At 33.8% G+C, this 19514-nt stretch overlaps 2 protein-coding genes across 3 annotated transcripts; one reads left to right on the forward strand and one right to left on the reverse strand.

Annotated features, from left to right (window-relative positions):
* On the reverse strand, positions 1–3695 carry LOC128179342 (5-hydroxytryptamine receptor 4-like). Of its 2 annotated transcripts, none has more exons than XM_052846744.1 (2): positions 2973–3695; positions 1–2788 (listed from the first exon to the last, which is right to left on the reverse strand). In XM_052846744.1, the coding sequence occupies exon 2, from the start codon at positions 2672–2674 to the stop codon at positions 1562–1564; it is 1113 nt and encodes a 370-aa protein (XP_052702704.1). In that variant the 5' UTR covers positions 2675–2788; positions 2973–3695; the 3' UTR covers positions 1–1561. The 2 variants fall into 2 exon arrangements, with proteins under 2 accessions (XP_052702704.1, XP_052702703.1); XM_052846743.1 differs by having other exon boundaries at positions 3458–3694.
* Positions 3696–18847: 15152 nt separating this feature from the next.
* Positions 18848–19449, forward strand: LOC128181661 (uncharacterized). The gene is made up of 2 exons (XM_052850137.1): positions 18848–19004; positions 19128–19449. The coding sequence occupies exons 1-2, from the start codon at positions 18970–18972 to the stop codon at positions 19447–19449; spliced, it is 357 nt and encodes a 118-aa protein (XP_052706097.1). The 5' UTR covers positions 18848–18969.
* The last annotated feature ends 65 nt before the right edge of the window (positions 19450–19514 follow it).

Here is a 19514-nt window from a genome sequence, read left to right on the forward strand (position 1 = left end):
TCAATTTATTCTATTTCTTCAGTGATACAATTTTTTTTTATATCCATGTACATTTTCGCTATTTATAAACATAAAGCCTGATTTTTTAAAATCAACTTTTGCAAATTAAAAAATATCATACATTCTTTATTCCTATCTATATTGTTGTTGTCAATGTAATGAGGGATTTGCTCCGTCAAAATGATATTACATGTAATGTACACCAAACATAGATATTGTAATGCATTTTGTGATGAGTTTAAAGTGATGAACGATCTGATTTTCATCGAAATTTACAACATATAAATTAGAATATTTTATTGATTTAATGTGTTCTACAACCATAACGTAATGTATATTTTACTTCGATGATGGTTAATGGGGCAACCTTTAAAACAATATAAATAGGACTCCCGTGATTTGTCTCTCTAGTGAACTATTTCCTATAATTCTCAAAATTGCATGGCTTCGATGTATATGATCATACTCATTTGTTTGTGTTGTTCATACCCTCTTTTCCAGAGAGAAAAGGTTGAATAACCTTGGTCTGTTCACAGTTGGATGTTTTTTTTAATTATCACTTCTTAATTGCTTGCGTTCATTTAATACATTGGCTTATCACAATGGGATCAGTTTGGAGTCTTGACCTAGTATATGTTGTTTTTCCTATACACGGTCAAATATTATGAAGTTGTGGTGATAGAAAGGCTTTAGTTTTTTTTTTGTTTTTTTTTTTACATTCATGGATTTGAAGGATATCCAAACAATTTTTTATCAAACAAGTTCTTCTATACTCATGGAACGACGAAGTGAAAAATCGTTTTAAAAAAGCAACTTTTTTAATGTTTTGAAAGTTGTTTAAGTGACAATTGTAATTGTTTTGGTCGTTTCAGAAGAAACAATTTGACCAAAAGACTTCTGACCGAAATAACCCTAAACCCTAAACCCTATTTTTGGATAATATATCTAGAAAATATATAAATGATATATTACACGTGCTGGGCAATAACTACTTCTGTTTGTTTGTTTTGTTTTTGTTTTTTGCACGTACTTTAAATGTCTAATTTACAAGTGTGATAATTAATCTCATCTTCATACATATTTTCATTGTTGGCAATACCCCCAAGAAATTTCCTATTTAAAATTTCTATACATATATCTGCATTAAGTTTGTCTTGCAGTGAGAATAAAACACAAAACTGAATTCATTCATGAAATACCGGACATGCCTGCCGTATTATACAATGTAGTTCTGATCTGTAGGTACAGTAAATGGTGTGTCATGTTTGAATGCTGATGTTCATGCAAGTCAAATTCCATCACCAGCGTCAGTAAGCACTCACCACATCAACAAAACCTTGACAAAACATGCTCAAACTAAACGCTTACGTTTCAATACTCATCAGGAAACGAAGTGGGGTAAACAAATTTAGAATTCAACTAATTGAAAGTTTCTATAGTTTGAGCTCCAGACATCTCACCTAATTAAATGTAAACATGCACTTTTTTTTAATGATATGACAAAATTGAGACACTCACGCAGGGTTTTTTTTTTTCAATTTCCGTTTTAATCATAATAGAATCACAAACGAGTGTTTTGCACAGAATAACTTGACAAGGAATAAATCTTTCTTCGCGGCTGTATCATGTTTAATTGATGCATTGTATTTTTCAAGCACTTCAAAGTATCACTGTGTTTCCTCTCCTTAGTCTTTCGATTTAAGAAATAATACAAATACGGATTGACTGTCGAATTGATGTACCCTAACCACGTGATAACAAGCCATGTCCCTTCGTGTAAATAATAGCCAAAAAATGGCTCTATTATGTTCACAGTGAAAAACGGAAGCCAACACACCAGGAAGCATCCGAGAAGAATCGCAATTGTCCGAGCCACCCGAACTTCGTTCTGCATCTGTTGATCTCGCTGGGAAGTTTTGACATAGTTTGCGGTCAGTTCTGGAAGTTTTTTCCCTCTTTTTCTAATAAATCTAAATATTTTTATGTTGCAGACGATCATGAATATAGACGGTAAATAAAAAGAAGCGAATGACGCTATGATGGCACAGAGAGCGTTCACTCTAAAAATGTACGATACTTGACAGTTTTCCGACGGGGCACTGAATTGGTCGTATTTAATCAGCATAAGGCCCAAAGACATTAACACCGGAAGAAACCAGCAGAGGAATAGAAGTAGCGAGACCCGTCGGTTCTTCATTATTTGGTAATATCTGAATGATTGCGTCACCGCAACGTAACGGTCCACTGTCATACACGTCAAATGTAGAATTGACGTCGTCGTTAACATGACGTCCAGTCCCCAGTACATAAGATACGTCGTTTTGTGATGTAGCCACGCAAAGTCGCTACATTGGTGTAGAATAGAGAAACTCATCACAAACAGCGCTACTCCAAGGTCTGCAAAGGCCAGAGAGATGACAAAGAGATTGGTTCTTTGTTTGTATTGATGACGCTTGGTCACTGTTTTGATGACGAGAAGGTTTCCGAATATCGTCACCCCAACAACACACGATAGTATCACAACCACGGGTATCAGAAACGAGCTTCCAGATAACAGTCCATTGGGCCGGGTAAGGTTACATTGTGGGGTCGCCTCCAATGTGGTTGTAACATTGGGTTCAATATGCTGCAACATTACATTTAAATCGCCAGAAGAGAAGACAAATACTATCATTACTCCCTCAGTACAAAAACCTATTTGACAGCGATTTTCTCTTCCTTATCATCAGGTCTGCTCTGTGGCGTCAAAAATGTGTTGCTCGACAAATTTAATATCGTTAATTGCTGCCTGGAAAAAGCAAAAAAGTTTTATGTTAAATGGCGATTTAATCTTGAAGACTGGATTTTCTGATAAGTTATGAGATCCTAGAAGATGCCAAAACATGTAAAAACTCGCTAAGACAAAAATTCACTGTAATTCCGGCGGTGCAATATTAAACACTGATGTAGTTTTATTTCGAGAACTTCAGCACCTTCGACTCATTAATAGTGGTATCCGGAGGTGTTTCATGGCGGACAGGCTGCTGTTTTACCGTACATTTGACACCGTTCATCACACCAAATGTCGGTCGATGCCAATTTTTAAAAATTAATCATCTAATTCCTTGTTATATCATAAAAACCAAACACAGAATCCACGGCAAAGCCAGCGTCAATATATCTGTCTCAATAGTGAACCAAAATCCACAATTTTTGATGAATCGCTATATGAGTCTATTGTGAGTTCGTTTCGAGGTTATTTAATGTATAATGCAAATTATTCCGAGAAACCGATTTCTATCTGGCCCCTGGGACAGATCTAGTGATCTGATTTCAGAAATAAGACGCGATTCTAATACCAGGAATTCTTTAATGTTTTATGAAACAGTGTCAGAATTACTTTGCATTTATCCTCTACAATGAGTTCATCGATTTTGGTAATCATCGTAGTAGAATCCCTCTTTTTATAAACATGTACCTGTGTTGAACTGTACGTCATCCAATCAACGTGCTCTGTTCTCAATCCCAAGAGGTTCAAGCCACTTTCCACCGTGTGTTCCTCGGTTAATTATAAATAATTAAGACTTTTACTCCGTAAGTGATTGGTTAACGAACACGGACGTCCCGTAATAATGTCGGGGGTCCTTCTTTGAAGTATGTCTGTGTGTCTTGCGGGGGAACGCATCTGTCTCTTGCTCGTGTCTATCCAACTGCTAACTCTAATCAAATCAATTTTTAAAATTTGCGTGAGGGTATTTATAGTCACGTGAAATTATGCATCATTCATGAACCTGACTGACGCATTGTAAACAAAAAAATCAAAATGAAAACAATGGGATTCAATGTATAATATATATAGAGGAATTATAATGTAGATATAGATATTTTTTGAGGTCGCTAAGAATAATCTCTCCCTGTGATTAAAATGTTGGTAATTTTGGCAAAAGAAAAGTCGAAGTAACTAATTTAATAATAGGAAACAATTACATTTTTTTGTGACTTCTAACGAAAAGTATATTGCTTAATCAATTATCGTAAAAAAAAAATGTTTAGCCAAATTGTTCTGTAGACGAAATAAACATGAATATGTTTATCAAAATAACTCTTCCTGTGGTTTTTTTTAAAGAATTAGTGCGATTAAGTCTTTCATATTGTAAGTCTCATTGAATGATATTTAATCTAAAGTAAATTTTAGAAAGCATTATTCAAAATATTTTAATATCTCATGTATATCTTACTGGTTTCAAGTTTCAAACCCTAATTAAGTTGAATACAAAATTTACAACATGACAATTTCATATATTCTATTGTAAGTCACAAGTTTATTTGTAAACAATGAATCATTATAAGCAATTGAATCATAACAATACTTACACTATATTCATCTTGTGTTCTTGATATGAATAAACAATATTTTATTATTTACTAGTATCCTATTTTAAAACTGAACCGAGATATTTCCGTTTTGATATACTTGTAAAGAAATGAACATCAATTTTGACTTCTAACATACAAATTTATTATACATATATTCACTACTAGTATATCCATATGTATCCAATAAATGCAACTCAGAGTGTTCTATTGCTGTAAAAACCTAATTAATTAACACAACCTAATTAATTAACACTTGCACCAAAAAACCCTGAGAAGTGCACGCCTCTCATTGAAGAGAACCAAGGTGCATGCGACTTATTACATGGCTAGCTTGCTTTTTCTCTGTCAGGCAACTTGGTTTACTTTGGCAACTTCTGAAAGAGTAGACTGCTAATACGTCGGCGCTCCTCGTGCACGGGAGCAGAGATTACGCCGTGCATTTGGATACAGGTTCTCAGTGAGGATCAACTATATCAAAAGGATCGGTCCAAATGAATCATTCATAATATTAAATGCATGTCAGGTTATCTCGGGTTTATAAAGATTTTATGTGTTTTAGATGGATCTCGTCTCCAGAGTGTTTAAGGGGTTCAGATTAGGAATCGTGTAACCTTGTGGTAGATGACTGGGGGGGGGGGGGGGGGGGGGGGGTTGAAGACACCTATACCGATGTTTATTTTAGAGTCTATGGCAATGAAGACCTTTGAACTAAAGAGTAAATGCAATGCAAGGAAAAGACAAAATTAGAAGCATGATGATTACTTCTTGAATATTCTGTTGCAAAACTTGAAAGTGCACATTCCCAACATGATTATTTACATATGTAGATGAAAAGAACAGAATATACCTCATTGGATGAACTTGGAGCATGAAACGGTACAGTACATATCGATTCTAGAAAATATGAGTAACTTTTGTAAGGTAAATCATCGGCCGGATACTTTGGAGAAACTGCATTGCTTTCACAAGCGGTATCTTCCAGCCATTACAAAGCTCATATGTCGTTGGCAAGCTGTTGTGATACCGGTATCACAAGGAAAAACAACGATCGCTTTACATCGTGATTTAGAGGAATAAATCACAACGACAATGTCTCCTTCAAGTAGCTAATATCACGTGCCAAAATGACACACTTTTGCAAAGAAGCCTTATTTACTTGCACGGAATACACGTGTAAGTTATACGAGGGTTGATCCAAAAGTAATGTCACAGATGCAATAAAATCATGAAAAAACCGGCGTAAAGTGACAAAAATTCCTGCTTTAAGATATCTACCTAATTCAATTCAGACCTGAAAATTTTAATGCATTGTGATAATTATTTCCGAAGATAATATATTTTGTAGAGCATGAGGTAACGATAGTCGCCGCACACTAGCGACGTCATTCCTAGATCTTTGGCGTTCTGGTAGAATTTCGTAATTTAATACTCTTTATAAATTCACCACGATGCTCTATTTTACATTTTTTTTAATCAATTTTTTTCATAAAGTAACCAATTAATATTTTTGTATTCGATGAAGTAGTATACTGGATTATTTAATGTGCGATCAGTTTGTCGAGGTCTCTTCAAGAAGTCATTAACGTGACTTTATGGTATATAGCCATTGACGTAAGAACCGAGCTTTAATTTTCCTTCAGAGCGTATGTCTTCTATCTAATTTATTTATTAACATAACATATGCTTTTATAAGGTATTGGAACCATGTTAAAGGTACCCTGTACCCTCGCTCTCAATTTTAGGTTGAAATATCAATTCCAGTACATGTTCTAGTGAGATTCTATCCATCGAAGCAAAAAATGCATCGTATCAATATTCACATACCAAGCCTTTTTATCCCTTGATCTTGAGACAAAAGGCATTGTGTAGATATTCGAAATGGACAGTGAGGGTCCTTAATTTTTTCAAAACAGTCAGAAAAAGTTAATAATATATATGTTTTAAAATATTGTGTTGTTTGGGGCAGTTTCAAATTTTGAAGCATGTAATTTATTTATATATACAAACCTTAAAAAAGATGTAAGTTCATGACGCAGCGATATCACGTATACATCATGCTATAAAAATCAATAATTAGAATTTAATTTTTGATAAGGAAAATTTTGATGCATCATTTTATACAATAGCACGTCATTTAGAAGCGCGGTGCATAGTGTGACATTACTTTTGGATCAACCCTTTTATATATCATTATTATGGAAATAGAACATTAATATTAACTCTCTTATTGATGCTATTTTTTTTAAAAAGATATAATTGTAATTTTGTATGTTTTAAACAAACAGCTACATGTTTGTTTAACCTTATGACTCGTCTAGAGTATGCAGGTGAAACATACAGTTCAATCTAATTAATGTAGTATTTTTTTTTAATAAAAAATTAATCTTAGAGTATTATTAACAGACGCTTTAAGAATAGTTTTCTTGAATACTTTTTGAATTTTAGTTGTTCGTGTTATTCTTCCTCCATTATTTTAAAAAATCAATATTGCATGTATTATACATGGTTGCTTAAAAATCGAATAACAAAACATATTCATTTTGATTATCTGATACTTTTTTATTTTTCCCATGAATGTTTTATTACCGAGTTAATTTGACAGACAACTCCTAGAATAAAATTTCCAGCACGGATATGAGAAGAATAATACAGTAATCATGCTTAGCCATTTTTCTACGTCGTTGTAAGAATCATTTCACAGTTTGAACCATCTATAAAGTTATTTGTCACAAAATGTTTACGCGTTGCTTTAACTAAAATTAAAGAAGGCAATCAAACAACTGCCATGAAAGATAGATGATATTGAAACAAAGGTACGGTATTAGATAAAAGCTAGTGTCGAGATTATCATTTAACTACAAGCCACAGCCTATTTACTGATTACGAGGACGATAGCAAGTTTATTGTCCCCCAAGACAGCAACTATTTCCCCGGATGCTACTATTAAAGATAAAATAGCATGTTTATTAATTGCAAGTTTACGTGGAAAACATACACAAAGGTATGATAGCATCATCTTACTACTAGCCTCAATCTATTTCCTGCAATCACAAATAATCACCCGAAAGATCAGTGCAATCATGTTGCAAAGAGATTATTGTAAAGGTCGCAGATTGAGTCTTGTTAAAAATTACATGCTTTAGAGAAGTTTTTTTCTCAATTTAAGTTATTATATTTCTTTATTATCAATTCATTATTAATTCTTATCTTGTTTAAAACTATATGTACTGGATAAGGTTTTTTTTTCTTTCCTTTTTTTTTTTATCAAATTGTCATTATCAATTTATTACTATTATTCTATCAAGAAAAAAACCTGATCATTTGATATGGGAATGCCACATTATTCAAAGATTTTTAGAACAACTTCATATTATGTGTGTGTCAAAAGATATTGAATTACCTTTAAGTGATGCAACTTTTATTTTTGGACAAAGTAATATGAATTAATTCTCAGAACTATTTAAAATTATGCTAATAGTAATTAATTTATAAGGCTTGTTGTCAAAACACTTGTCAATTTATTAAAGTTTTTCTAGATATTTTCAGTTCTAACTTTAAAATCCTGAAATACAATCCTAATGACAGTACAAAATAAAATAGCTTTAATATTGTCAGGCAGAAATTGTTCCTTGTACTTTGATTTAATGACTTTTTTTTCATTACTTCCTTTTTACTATATACCCGGTACTTTTTTATTGTAGATATGTAATGTTAAAATCTACCCTCCCCATATTTTTTTCCTTTCCTTGTTCTTTTTTTCTCTCTAATATTACGGAGCAACAATGACTTTATTCTTAACAGAAGTTGTGCATAAAAGAAATTCTTAAGTTTTCTATATCTTAGCATCGTATGTGTATAACTGTGTGCATATATGCGTATTTCTCTGTTGATGTTTTCCCTAGATTGCTGATATTTTTCTCTTTCTTATTAAGTTGTAAGCAAAGTTTGTTCTTTTTTTAATTGCAGTCAAATTGTATGCCTTATTGCTTGCTACTTATGTACTTCCTTATTCAATAAAAAAAATGAAGATGAAAAATTTAAAATGAAAAAAAACATACTATTCTTCGTTATGAATATTTACGTACTGTCTGCAATAGCATTAATATTTGTTTTCATTTGGTTTTATTTTGTCCAGTGTAGAAAATAGTTAACAAGGGTCTCAACGAAGCGCAGTGATTTCCGATCGATCTTTGACAACACAATTTTTTTCTCTAAATCAAAGTTTTAATAATCTATTTTGCTCTTAAATTGAAGGGCATTGTAACAGTTAAGCAACGTATATCAACCACAAAATCATCGTCAAAGGTATTAACCGTAAATTGCTATGCAAAACTGAACCAAGAAAATTCCAAATAGAGATATAGTTACACCTGTACTTCTTAAACGTCTACGGGGATCTCTCTTCAAACGAGTTATAATATAAAGTTTTGATAATATATGTATCAAGATACATTGTATCTCAAATGGTCCTTAATTAATTAGTTCAGGAATTGAAACAAAAATATTTATAACCCATTTTACGTCTGAAACATCCACATATTTTTCCAATCGATGATTTGATTATTGGTTATAACGAAAAATAGTTATAAACTTTAAAAATATCCGGGATTTTTGTGTGTTCAATATGCAGTATTTGGTCATAAATGTAATTTGTTAACTGTGCTCTTTAAATGCGCCATTTGTTGTAAAATTAATGTTCATTCTTGGATTTGAAATGTGTAGGTAACCATTGAATCTTGCAGATTCCTTATTTGACGTGAGTACTTAATTCCGCGATTGAACCGTTTCGCCTCAAATCGCGAGAATATCAAAATCGCCAATGGAGAAATTTTATCATAGTTACATTTTGTTCACACACCTTATTGGGTTGTGAATTTCAACTCTTACCCTCCCAAACAGGCACTATTTATATAATATACCTTGCATTGTATATTACTGTATTAAGTTTAACACTCAAAGGACAAATCTTGCGTATGACCAAAACTTACCATGCAATGTACCGTGGGTCCTCAAAACGTTTAAGAAATTATAATGCATTTCATAAAAATATTGCTTTTCACTCCTATTCATGTTTCTTCTCCCTTCAATACATCACCATCCATTACCCCGATGAAAATGAACAATTAATTAATGAAATTAATATCGATCAAGTAATTGTTTCAGATGCCAGAGATGTAAAAGAGCAAAATGAACAATTACTGGAGAATGAAATTTCAAGTTTCAGCTTAGTTCTATTTGTTGATTATTTTCAAAACAAAACTTCTCATTTCTAAGATTTTCTTATAAATAACCTGTCGTGTTCTTCTTTTCCCAGAAAAGTATCGATTACATTTGCTTTTAATTTTGATAATAACAAATTCATTCCGAATCTCCTATTTTGAATCTCGAATCTCGAATGATCCTTCTGGGCTTTCTTAGCTTTGTAATTTCGTCGATAGAATAATCCCCAAGCATCATGCGTTTGACCTACAGGGACAAGCAAGACAATAGTGTAGCTGGTTTACATCCATACCAAACTCTGACAATTCCATTGAAGCACCGGACTCGTCTAGAGATCTATACAAAGGTAACCGTAGACAGAAGATCGGACCTTGGAGAGCTGTTAATATCATTCATAATAAATCGCTCGACCCTCTAATGATTCTGATAACTTGCACTTATATCTTATGAACCCACAGTGCTTTAAAGTTAATTTCTAACTTAATTCATTCAGGGGGCACGGGGCCATACGAAGTATTTATGAAGTCACATCGATCGGGATCGTCACTGACGCGAGCCAAGAGCTATTTTTAACAGTATTTTGTTCAAAACGAACGAGCTTCTTAGGTTTCTGCAAATTATAAATTTTTATTTTAATTCACTACATCGCACAAAAAAAAACCACAACGAATTCCACCATGTATGAAAGGTTAAAAATAAACACTTAATTCTAAATACAGAGTACATGTAATGCGTGTATATGAGAACAGTTTAAAAAATGGTTAGGGACTGCTTACTAGTGTATTCATACGAGGACAAATCACATATTGAGATAAACTGCGTATATGTCATTAAAATTTAGCTTTAAGAATGAACACAACTGGATTCCCCAGAAGTAAAGAAGAAAAAAAATAATACTTATATGATGTACATATTATTATATGAATAGAAAAAAACACAGTTTGGTTCTCAATTTTAAATGACCTGCCTGTCTATAAAATAGAATAAATTCTCTTTTAAAAATATACTTAATTTGCAAAGGTTTATGAACTGGGTTGGTATGCGATCGAATCTTAAAAGAAGTTAGCCTCGTGACCAAAGAAGATCATATGCCAATGAACTTTCCCCATATGTATTTGCAAAGTCGGAAGGGGGAGGTATATGGGATAAGGGTGAAACTTCAATTGATTGATGATGTCCCCATTAACGTAGTCACATTGATGACCGACAAGGATCAATAAGAAAAGATATAAAAATGTGTAGAGTTAAGTATTTTGAATAAGATACATTACTAAATAGACATTGGTACAGTGATAATTAAACGAAAATACACGTAAGTTATCGAATACAACCGTTTATTTAAAATTCGTCTTTCGATAGTCATTTAATCTATTTCATATCGTAATATATACTTGTGTAAAGATACAAATCATTACACATTATTTTAATTAATCAATCGATGCAATTACTCGAAATCGAGTAGGATACGTTTTATATCTTTACAGTTTTAGCATTGATCTCAAGACGCCATATTTTATTTTACTTGAGCGATCTGATATCTTTAATCTTAGAGAAATGAGGTACTCCAAATTAACCCTGGGTTTAAGGAAGCGGTTACGATGTTTCTGATATATAGCTATCTAATGCCTCATAAAATGCGTTTCCTTGATGAGATTTAACATTAGTTAATTCCTTGGAATTAATCACGATGAATACGCAAAGAAATATGTGAATCAAGGTTGCATAATTATTCTGGTTTGGTTGGCGTAAAATAGCACAAGGCCAGGGTCTCATTTACGGAAAGTACGGAGAGAGAGAGAGAGAGAGAGAGAGAGACTAATGTATAATATTATCTATCAACCTAACCGCTTATGTTAAGAATTATAAGATATAAGATATATTAGTTATAAGATATAAAAATATGCTAAGATTTAGAAGATCGATTTTCACACCTTGTACTTAAAATAAAATAAAATTCAAACGACCCATTGTTAACTTAAAAGATACAAAGTAAGAAATGTATGTCTCTTTGTGCAAGAAAATATCACCATTCAAATACCGGTAAATATAGGATACCGGTAAAAACAGGTGGCAAGAATTGTAAGTGGTCGGCGGGTATTGCAGCCATCAGGCAAAATAAAGGCGAAACATGCAGATATAGTTGGTACAGTAACAGAAGGGGGCCAAGAACTATGAAGCAGCCACAGAGAAAATTGGATGAAGAATAACAACACTGAGAAACATGGGGTTGTCCACGCAGAAATACGTCAAACGGAAGAACTAAGAAAGGCAAGAGCAACCGATATGGGAAGCCAATGTACATGGACAAAATAAAAAACCAACAGAGAGGAAGCTGAAATGGGAAGCTGAAAGATCTAGCAAATGACATATACATGTATACATGAAGTGTTCAAAGCGTCGATTATAGAGATTCTTCAAAGTTTTATGGAGGAGAGGAACCATCCCGGATGGTTGGAATATAACAGAGGGAGTTTGATTCAAGCCTGAAAAATCAAAGAAACATCAAACAATTGGATTGGAAAGTCACAGAGAGGATCGAGAGCATAGAAAATACCGAGTTGCTGGAATTTAGGGAGTAAATGTACTAACACGGCTTACTACCTCGACTTCTATGATAGTTTTACTATCTCTCTATGAGTTCTCCAAAACGGCAGTTAAGGCATTGGAAAAGACAGTAAACAAATTAAACTCCGAAGGTGGATATTGTGGTTTCATCAATATTCGTTGAAACTAATTTTCGTGGATTTCGTTGTTAAGTTTATCCATGAAATTTAATTGTTCATTGAAGTGCAATTTCTACTAATAATTTGAATTGTTAATGTCATTGGTCACGGATTAACGTATCCTTGAAACTGCGATTTTCACTTTATCCACGAAAACTGATACCCTTGAATATCAATGAAATCACAGTAGGTGTTTCAACAACATTTACAAGTTTGGGGTTGTACAGTGTCTAGTCCAAAGTCAAGTTGTTAATATCATCCTTAGTATAGGAATTCAAAGTTGCAAAACTAGGCTGGTTCTCTCGTTAAGAGACTAGAGAGACGAAAAGGTGTGGAAAGCACAAAACAAAAATAAAGACGGTCGGCTTTTTTAAGTCATCAGCCAAAAAGTAGACAGAACATGCAGATTTAGTTGGTACAGTAACAGAGGGGAACCAAGAACTAGGAAGCTGCCACATAGAAAGTTGGATGAAGAATAACAACACGGAGAAACTTGGGATAGTCCAGGCAGAAATACGCCAAATGAAAGAACTAAAAAAGGCAAGAGCAACCGATATGGGAAGCCAATGTACATGGACAAAATAAAAAACCAACAGAGAGGAAGCTGAAATGGGGAAAGATATCTTGCTGGTGGAAACACATGGTATTCAGTTCCTATTAAAACATGGGTATGAACTGATATCGTCACCACCTTTTACAAGTTTGGCCTTACAGAAGGTATGAGATTTAAGCTTTGTGGAACAAGAGGCACTCTAGAACATGTCTTATCATCTTGCAATGTCTCTTTAACACAGGGCATACACAGACGGAGGCATGAACAAGTATTTTGAGAGCTTGCAGATGTACCAAAGAAGGAACCAAAGAAGAAGAGACGCTGAAGAAAGATATGAAATTCATCAACTTTGTGAGAGAAGGCGGTCAGTCAAGGACATCAGTTAAGAAATACCTGGAAAAAGAAATCCATCCTAGATTCAGCAACTTTTTGGGAGATGCAGGCAGACTTTGGGTTACAACTACTGTTTTTCCAGACATCATCTCCGCGTCTGACATTACATTTTGGTCCCAATAATGCAAGATGGTCATCCTGGTAGGGCTTATTGTCTCATTGGAAGAGAGATGCGAGAAGGCCTACCAGAGAAAGAAAGCGAAGTACCAAATCTGGCAGACGAAGCAAATGATACAACGCATGAGTATTACCAGTGGAAATTGACTGTAAAGGATTCCCGGTCCAGTCTACTTTGAGAGCAATGCATGGCAGCACAGGGAATCAAAAGAAAGGATGAATGAGTAGGAATACAGGGACTGTAGACAACAGTTGAGAACTGATCATCATGCTGGTTGTGGCGGAGAAGAGCAGTGCAGAGCTGGAAGTCATTTACAAAAAGGAAATGATTAAGCTAAGTACCTTTGCTGACTGGGGACGTTCCAGGATAGGAGTCGAAACGACCGACCGACGACGAGTGAACCTGGCTGACGACGTCTGTGGATTTAGCAGTCCACTTTACTCTTTTGATTTTAATTTATGCTCACAGATTAATTACCTAAAGCTGTGTCACAATCAAACTTAACTCATGTCGTCAAAAATACCGATTGATTAAGCGTTGTGTAATAGAATGTTTAAAAAACCCACACGTACAATGTTTAAGTCATTAGGTCAGTGAAGAAAAAAAACGTATTATATCGTTCATCGTTCAGTTCAATTTACACGATCGTGATCTTAGAGACATGTGTGAATAATCTTGCAAGATCTGCACTTTACGTTTCGTACTTCTAGGTTTATTTATATTTCATCTGCACTGTGGCTTCAAAAGTTTTTAACACCGATGAAAGATAATGTATGTTTTTAAATTGTTCAACGATGTCGCAGATGTTGAGCACTCGTGGGTTCAATCTACGCCCTGGAGCCTTCAAACAGTCTGATCTCTCTGGTGAGATGCTCGCAAGTTAAGTTACCAAATAAAAATCAGGATTTCTCTATCGTTCATCTTCTTACTCTAAAAAATGCTTCTTTTGTAGTTCTCACAAATTCTAAAGAGTTATTGTTCTATCAAAAGGTGGGATTGGTAAGATAAATGTGGTCTAGCACTATTTCGTTCAAGTGTTTTGAAGAATGCACGCATGCAGCCATATTTCTGAACGTTCAGTTGCAGCAACTGCATTCCTGACACTGTTTTAATCTACTCGACGCGGTGGTTTTTTACGTCATAAACATACTGTGTTCATGATTTATTCGAGTATTGAACATTAAAAAAAATGAAGAAATTCTGATAAGATATTAATGAGGAATAATACAGTTTTTACATCATTATATGTAAAAACGTTGGCTGAATAAATATGTCATTTTTATGGCATTCGTCATTTTTACCTGTGATAAAGAATAATAAAACAGGTAAACTTGGTAATATCACGATTGTACCATATATTTTTTTGCAAACTTTAATGAGAATATATTCGTATCTACGGAATCATGTTTCGTGGAACTATTTGATACCGATATTAATTCGCACTAGAGCTTGGCCACTGTTTTTCACGAAAGATAAAACAACTACCGGTAGACCTTCTTAATTATGTAAATAATTTCTACAAGACTTATAAACGCAGGAGTTGGGTGGTGACCCGGGAAAGATGGGAGGGGTCCAAGTTCAAAACTAACTGATTTTTATAACATTTTGAAAAGTGCAAAATCTTAACCCTTGCAACAGTGCAAATTGTATGACACTGTACTCAAAGATACCCAAGGCGGGCACACATCTGATTACGGAAGATTTGTACACGTAGTCAAGAATTAGACAGGTACACCGTGACAGTACGACTTCAATCACAAAATCTTGTCTTTTAATTAAGACGAGAAGTGCGCGGTGTTTAGTGAGATTTAGAGACCGACGTGGAGGTTCATTGAAGAAGAATCATCCCACTTCGTTATGCACTCGCGGGAGATCTTGTAAGAGGCTTATAATGAATTCAAATTACGTCACAAAATATTTTTTTTTAAACAAACATCTTAATTATTCTTAATTATCTAGTATCTTGTTTACAATATGTCGGTGAGAGAAAAATGATGCTGGCTTAATTCGATTTCGATAAAAGTCAAATAAAAACAGCAGCTCGTGTGCGATTTGGGTGAGTCGCTTTCAGAATTGCAAGGTCATATCCGGTAACGAGCTAGGGGATTCCTAGGGCTTCAGTTTCCAAAGCATATAAGACAACCTTCCTCTCAGCGCCAGTCATAGATTATACAACAGTTATCACCCTCAGCATCTCATCACAACCTGTCCCTCTTATTCCTCACTGTCGGAACTTTGTAAAGGGGGTGAAAATCGTTTTCTATCATCAAAATGTAATCGCTGTAAAAATCGTAGGTTTTTGCAGCTATTTTGCAAAAACTCAAGGAGGCTGGATGATCAACAAATTACCCATCAGATTTAACTAATTTTTTTAAATGACTTGTTTAGCTGTATAATCTTATATTTAGAAATTAAAGATGGTTACAACTGTCCAGTACTCGTAACGAAATGAAGTAACTTCAAAATGATAAAATTTTCTTTACTTATTTCAAAATTATTTGCTTTGATTTCATGAATTGCTATAACTCTGTCCCGAGTTTTTGCTTCCATCACTTTTTGCTTGATATTTCGATAATCATAATTACCTTTGTGCTCAAACTACGTTCTTCCACTAATATGAAAAATGTCCAGATTATCTGTTTTGGAACGCCCCCTCTACCGGTTCAGGTTTCAATACACATCCAAAATTTAAATAGAAAGTCTACGAGGATTTTGCATTTCATCAGCCATTAAAAAGCCCGGATGATAACGTTGGAAAATTGCGCGAGGTATCCCGAATACTTCCAAATGGAGAAAAGGTGTAAATAATTCCCATTATAAATCTCCCTAAGAAATTTGTTTTCGTTCCTGTGAACTTTTAGGAGTGAAAAATGATCATTGTTCAATGAAGATATCTTGAATATATTCCCTTTTATCGATTTCAACTGTATTTTTCCCCAGGTATGTGTATTTTCATTAAAAGTCATCAAAAAGTGATGGAGGCAATAACTTGGGACAGACTATAATTCTCCGATTACCAAATGTGGAATAAGTTATTGCAATTTTATATTCGCTAGTTTCACTAAATATTTCATTGAATTGCTATCGATACATATTAAAGTATCCCACTCCTCAATCAAGAATTTCTTGAGAAGTATATCATTGAAATCCGTAGACAAAACATACAAAAATAACAAGAGGTCAGTGTTCATCCCTGAGAGTTATGGCCAATTTAATACGACCTTTTTGCACGTGTACCTAAATTGCAATTTATCCTGATTAGGATTTGTTGCCAGTATTTTTGATTAAGCAAACTTATTTCTTCAAATATTGTTTTTAATTATGCACAATAGTCACTCTAAATAGAGGAATTACAAAAAAAAATTGTACGAAGCCGCATATATTTTTATGTTACCTTTTTGCACTTAAAATAGACAATTTCCATAATAGTTACAATTTGATTTGAAATAAAAACTTTTTGAATATCAAGAATTTTATAAGATTAATCCACTTTGCCTAGATATATATTCAGTATCATTTTGACATATTAAAACATGATGGTCAGTGATGCAAATTTTAGATATATGGCTTCAAAGCCTAAGGTAGAATTCTTGCAAAATTTTGCTTTAAAAAAATTCCGACATTTCCTATATATTTGCATGATTTCATGATAAATGTCTATCACTCTATCAAGATTTTACTTTGTACATTTCACACAGAATCTATAGAATACATGTATGTTACAAACCTATCAAATGTTAAAAATGTCAATAATGAATAAAGTAAAATAAAAAGAAAAGTATATCGAAAATTCATAAAATTGCTTGTTTCTGTCATTTTCGTCTAAAAAACTTCCCTCAGAAAAAATAGTTCCCCCAAAAACTTGTTTGTTTCTTGAATTCAAATGGATTTTCTTTATGATTGTTCTGTAATTATGAAATAATAATCTTTCTGTGGTGATTAAATAAATAAAATTACATTCATTTAAAATATAGTGATCATTAAAGGCTCGAAACAAAAAGATTTTTTTTTAATTATAAAAGTACATGTATATAATTGAAACAAACAAAATAAATAAATAAATATATTTTGTCTGTGACCTATATTAAAAAACAAAGATTGCGTTGCGATAGATCATCGAAGCATCATGCACTTATAGAAGGGCCGCTTAAGTCTAAACTTTAATAATTTAGATGGTGATCCATTAGACTCAATATGTCATTACGAACAAACAAATTGCTAATTGTGCAACAACGTGCATTATTGCTCGTTAAAGAGCACATAATATGCTTAGCAATCGTTTGAGAATCAAAATTTCAAATAAATTCCATCTTACTAGGTTAAAGTGTTTTTGACCCTGCTCCATTTGACGCGCATACTGTCAAGTGTAACAGAAATTTGTACGACTAAAGTGTTAGTGAGCAAGCATTCTGTGTGAGCTCTAGATATACTCTTTTGATGGCATATTTCAGACCCGACATGAAAGGGACTTTTTCAACATGAAAAGTGGCAACGTCGATAAAACATAATCATGCTGAAGCGCAAGTTAAAGAAAAAAAACAAAATCCGACAAATGAACGAATTATTTTTTTTAAGAAAAATATTGTTGGGTAGAAAATGCCTCTAAACTTTGACATAGATAGTATTTTTGTATCAACCAAATAAAAGAACATGAGCGAATACGACGCGGGAAATGTCAATGAGGCTACGCTCGCAAAACAGAATTTCAATGACGTCATTGAAAAAAACTATTTCTTGGAGATTTTGATCTGTGTGATTTCTTGAAGGTTCTGACACGCATGCAATGGATTTATTTGAACATTTTCAAGCATAACTCGCCAATTATAATGATCCAAGACAAATCTATTTTTCTAAATATATTTCATCGAGATCAGAATTTAGAAATGCTACAAATAAGGGTTTTACACGCCTTGGTCACCAATGTATTTCATTGACACCGCTGAAAATTGCATGCCTAAAAACATTAACTATAGTCTGTCCCAAGATATTTTTGCCGCATATTTTCTTAAATTATTCAATATTTATAAATACCTCTTGGTTCAGACGATGTTCACTCAATAGTATGAAAAAATCCCAAGATTTCCCCTTTGAAACGCCCCCTCTAGCTTGTACACGGCTAAAAATAAAAAGCCTACGAGGTTTTTCCATTGCCAAAGAGATGAAGACGCCCGGCTGATAACGTTGAAAAATTGCGCGAGGGGTCCCGAGTATTTCCGAATGGAGAAAAGATGTCAACATTCCCCATTATAAATCTCCGTAGGAAATCTGTTTTTGTTCCTGTGAATTTTTACGAGGGAAAAATGATAATGTGTGAATGAAGTTATCTTGGGAATTTTCCCTTTCATCGATTTTAATTGCACTTCAGTCACAGGTATGTGTATTTTTATTAAAAATCGTTCAAATATGCAGCATAAATATCTTGGGACAGACTATACATAAAGTATCATATGTGAAATAGAATTCATACCATTATCACCTACCTCTTTTATCCACTGCGTCGTCTATCGAGATCGTTGTCGTTCAAAGCATTGTGACGTGACGTCATTAAATTACCTACGTCACAATCACCTAATTGTGACGTCAAAGATTTATACCCAATCTCGAAAATGAAGATTCTCCAAAATAAAGGGAAAACCCAAAGGTAAGAATACATATGTACAATCATATCAGAAAAAATGTTGCATTTATTTATAAAATGGTATATGAAATAATGAATCCTTCTCTCAAGACTTATGTTTTTAAAAAAATCTTCATTAACTTGCAGACCAAGTTCGGAAATTGGCGGTACATCAAAAGAGGTTCGAGATTTACGGAAAAGGCTCTCCAGACTTCCCTGCAGAAATCGTAATGTTTGCGTCGACTCCGACAATCCACATACTCTAGGCACAGAGCTCAAAATTCGACTTGCCATGCATTCTCCAGTCTTGCGTGAGATATCGAAAAACAGGAACGTTGTGCAAGTTCAGTCCACTCGGCCAAAATATCGTCATGTGCCCATCTACGATATTGACTCTGAGCAAGACCCCGAACTCCTGTGTGATATCAAAGTAAGGATGCTTTGCGCAAGATCCCGAACTCCTCTTTGATATATATTAAGTGAAATGTTTTAAAAAAGCAGGTGTCTAGCATATTATGTCATTGTTTAATTAAA

Source organism: Crassostrea angulata, chromosome 4 (assembly GCF_025612915.1).
Source record: "Crassostrea angulata isolate pt1a10 chromosome 4, ASM2561291v2, whole genome shotgun sequence".
NCBI lineage: Eukaryota > Metazoa > Mollusca > Bivalvia > Ostreida > Ostreidae > Magallana > Magallana angulata.

Excerpts from the sequence above, each read along its gene's own strand:
- LOC128179342 (XM_052846744.1), bottom strand. The coding sequence starts at position 2,674 with ATGATAGTATTTGTCTTCTCTTCTGGCGATTTAAATGTAATGTTGCAG.
- LOC128181661 (XM_052850137.1), top strand. The coding sequence starts at position 18,970 with ATGAAGATTCTCCAAAATAAAGGGAAAACCCAAAG. Across the intron at positions 19,005-19,127 it reads AATAAAGGGAAAACCCAAAG|ACCAAGTTCGGAAATTGGCG; the intron begins GTAAGAATACAT and ends ATTAACTTGCAG.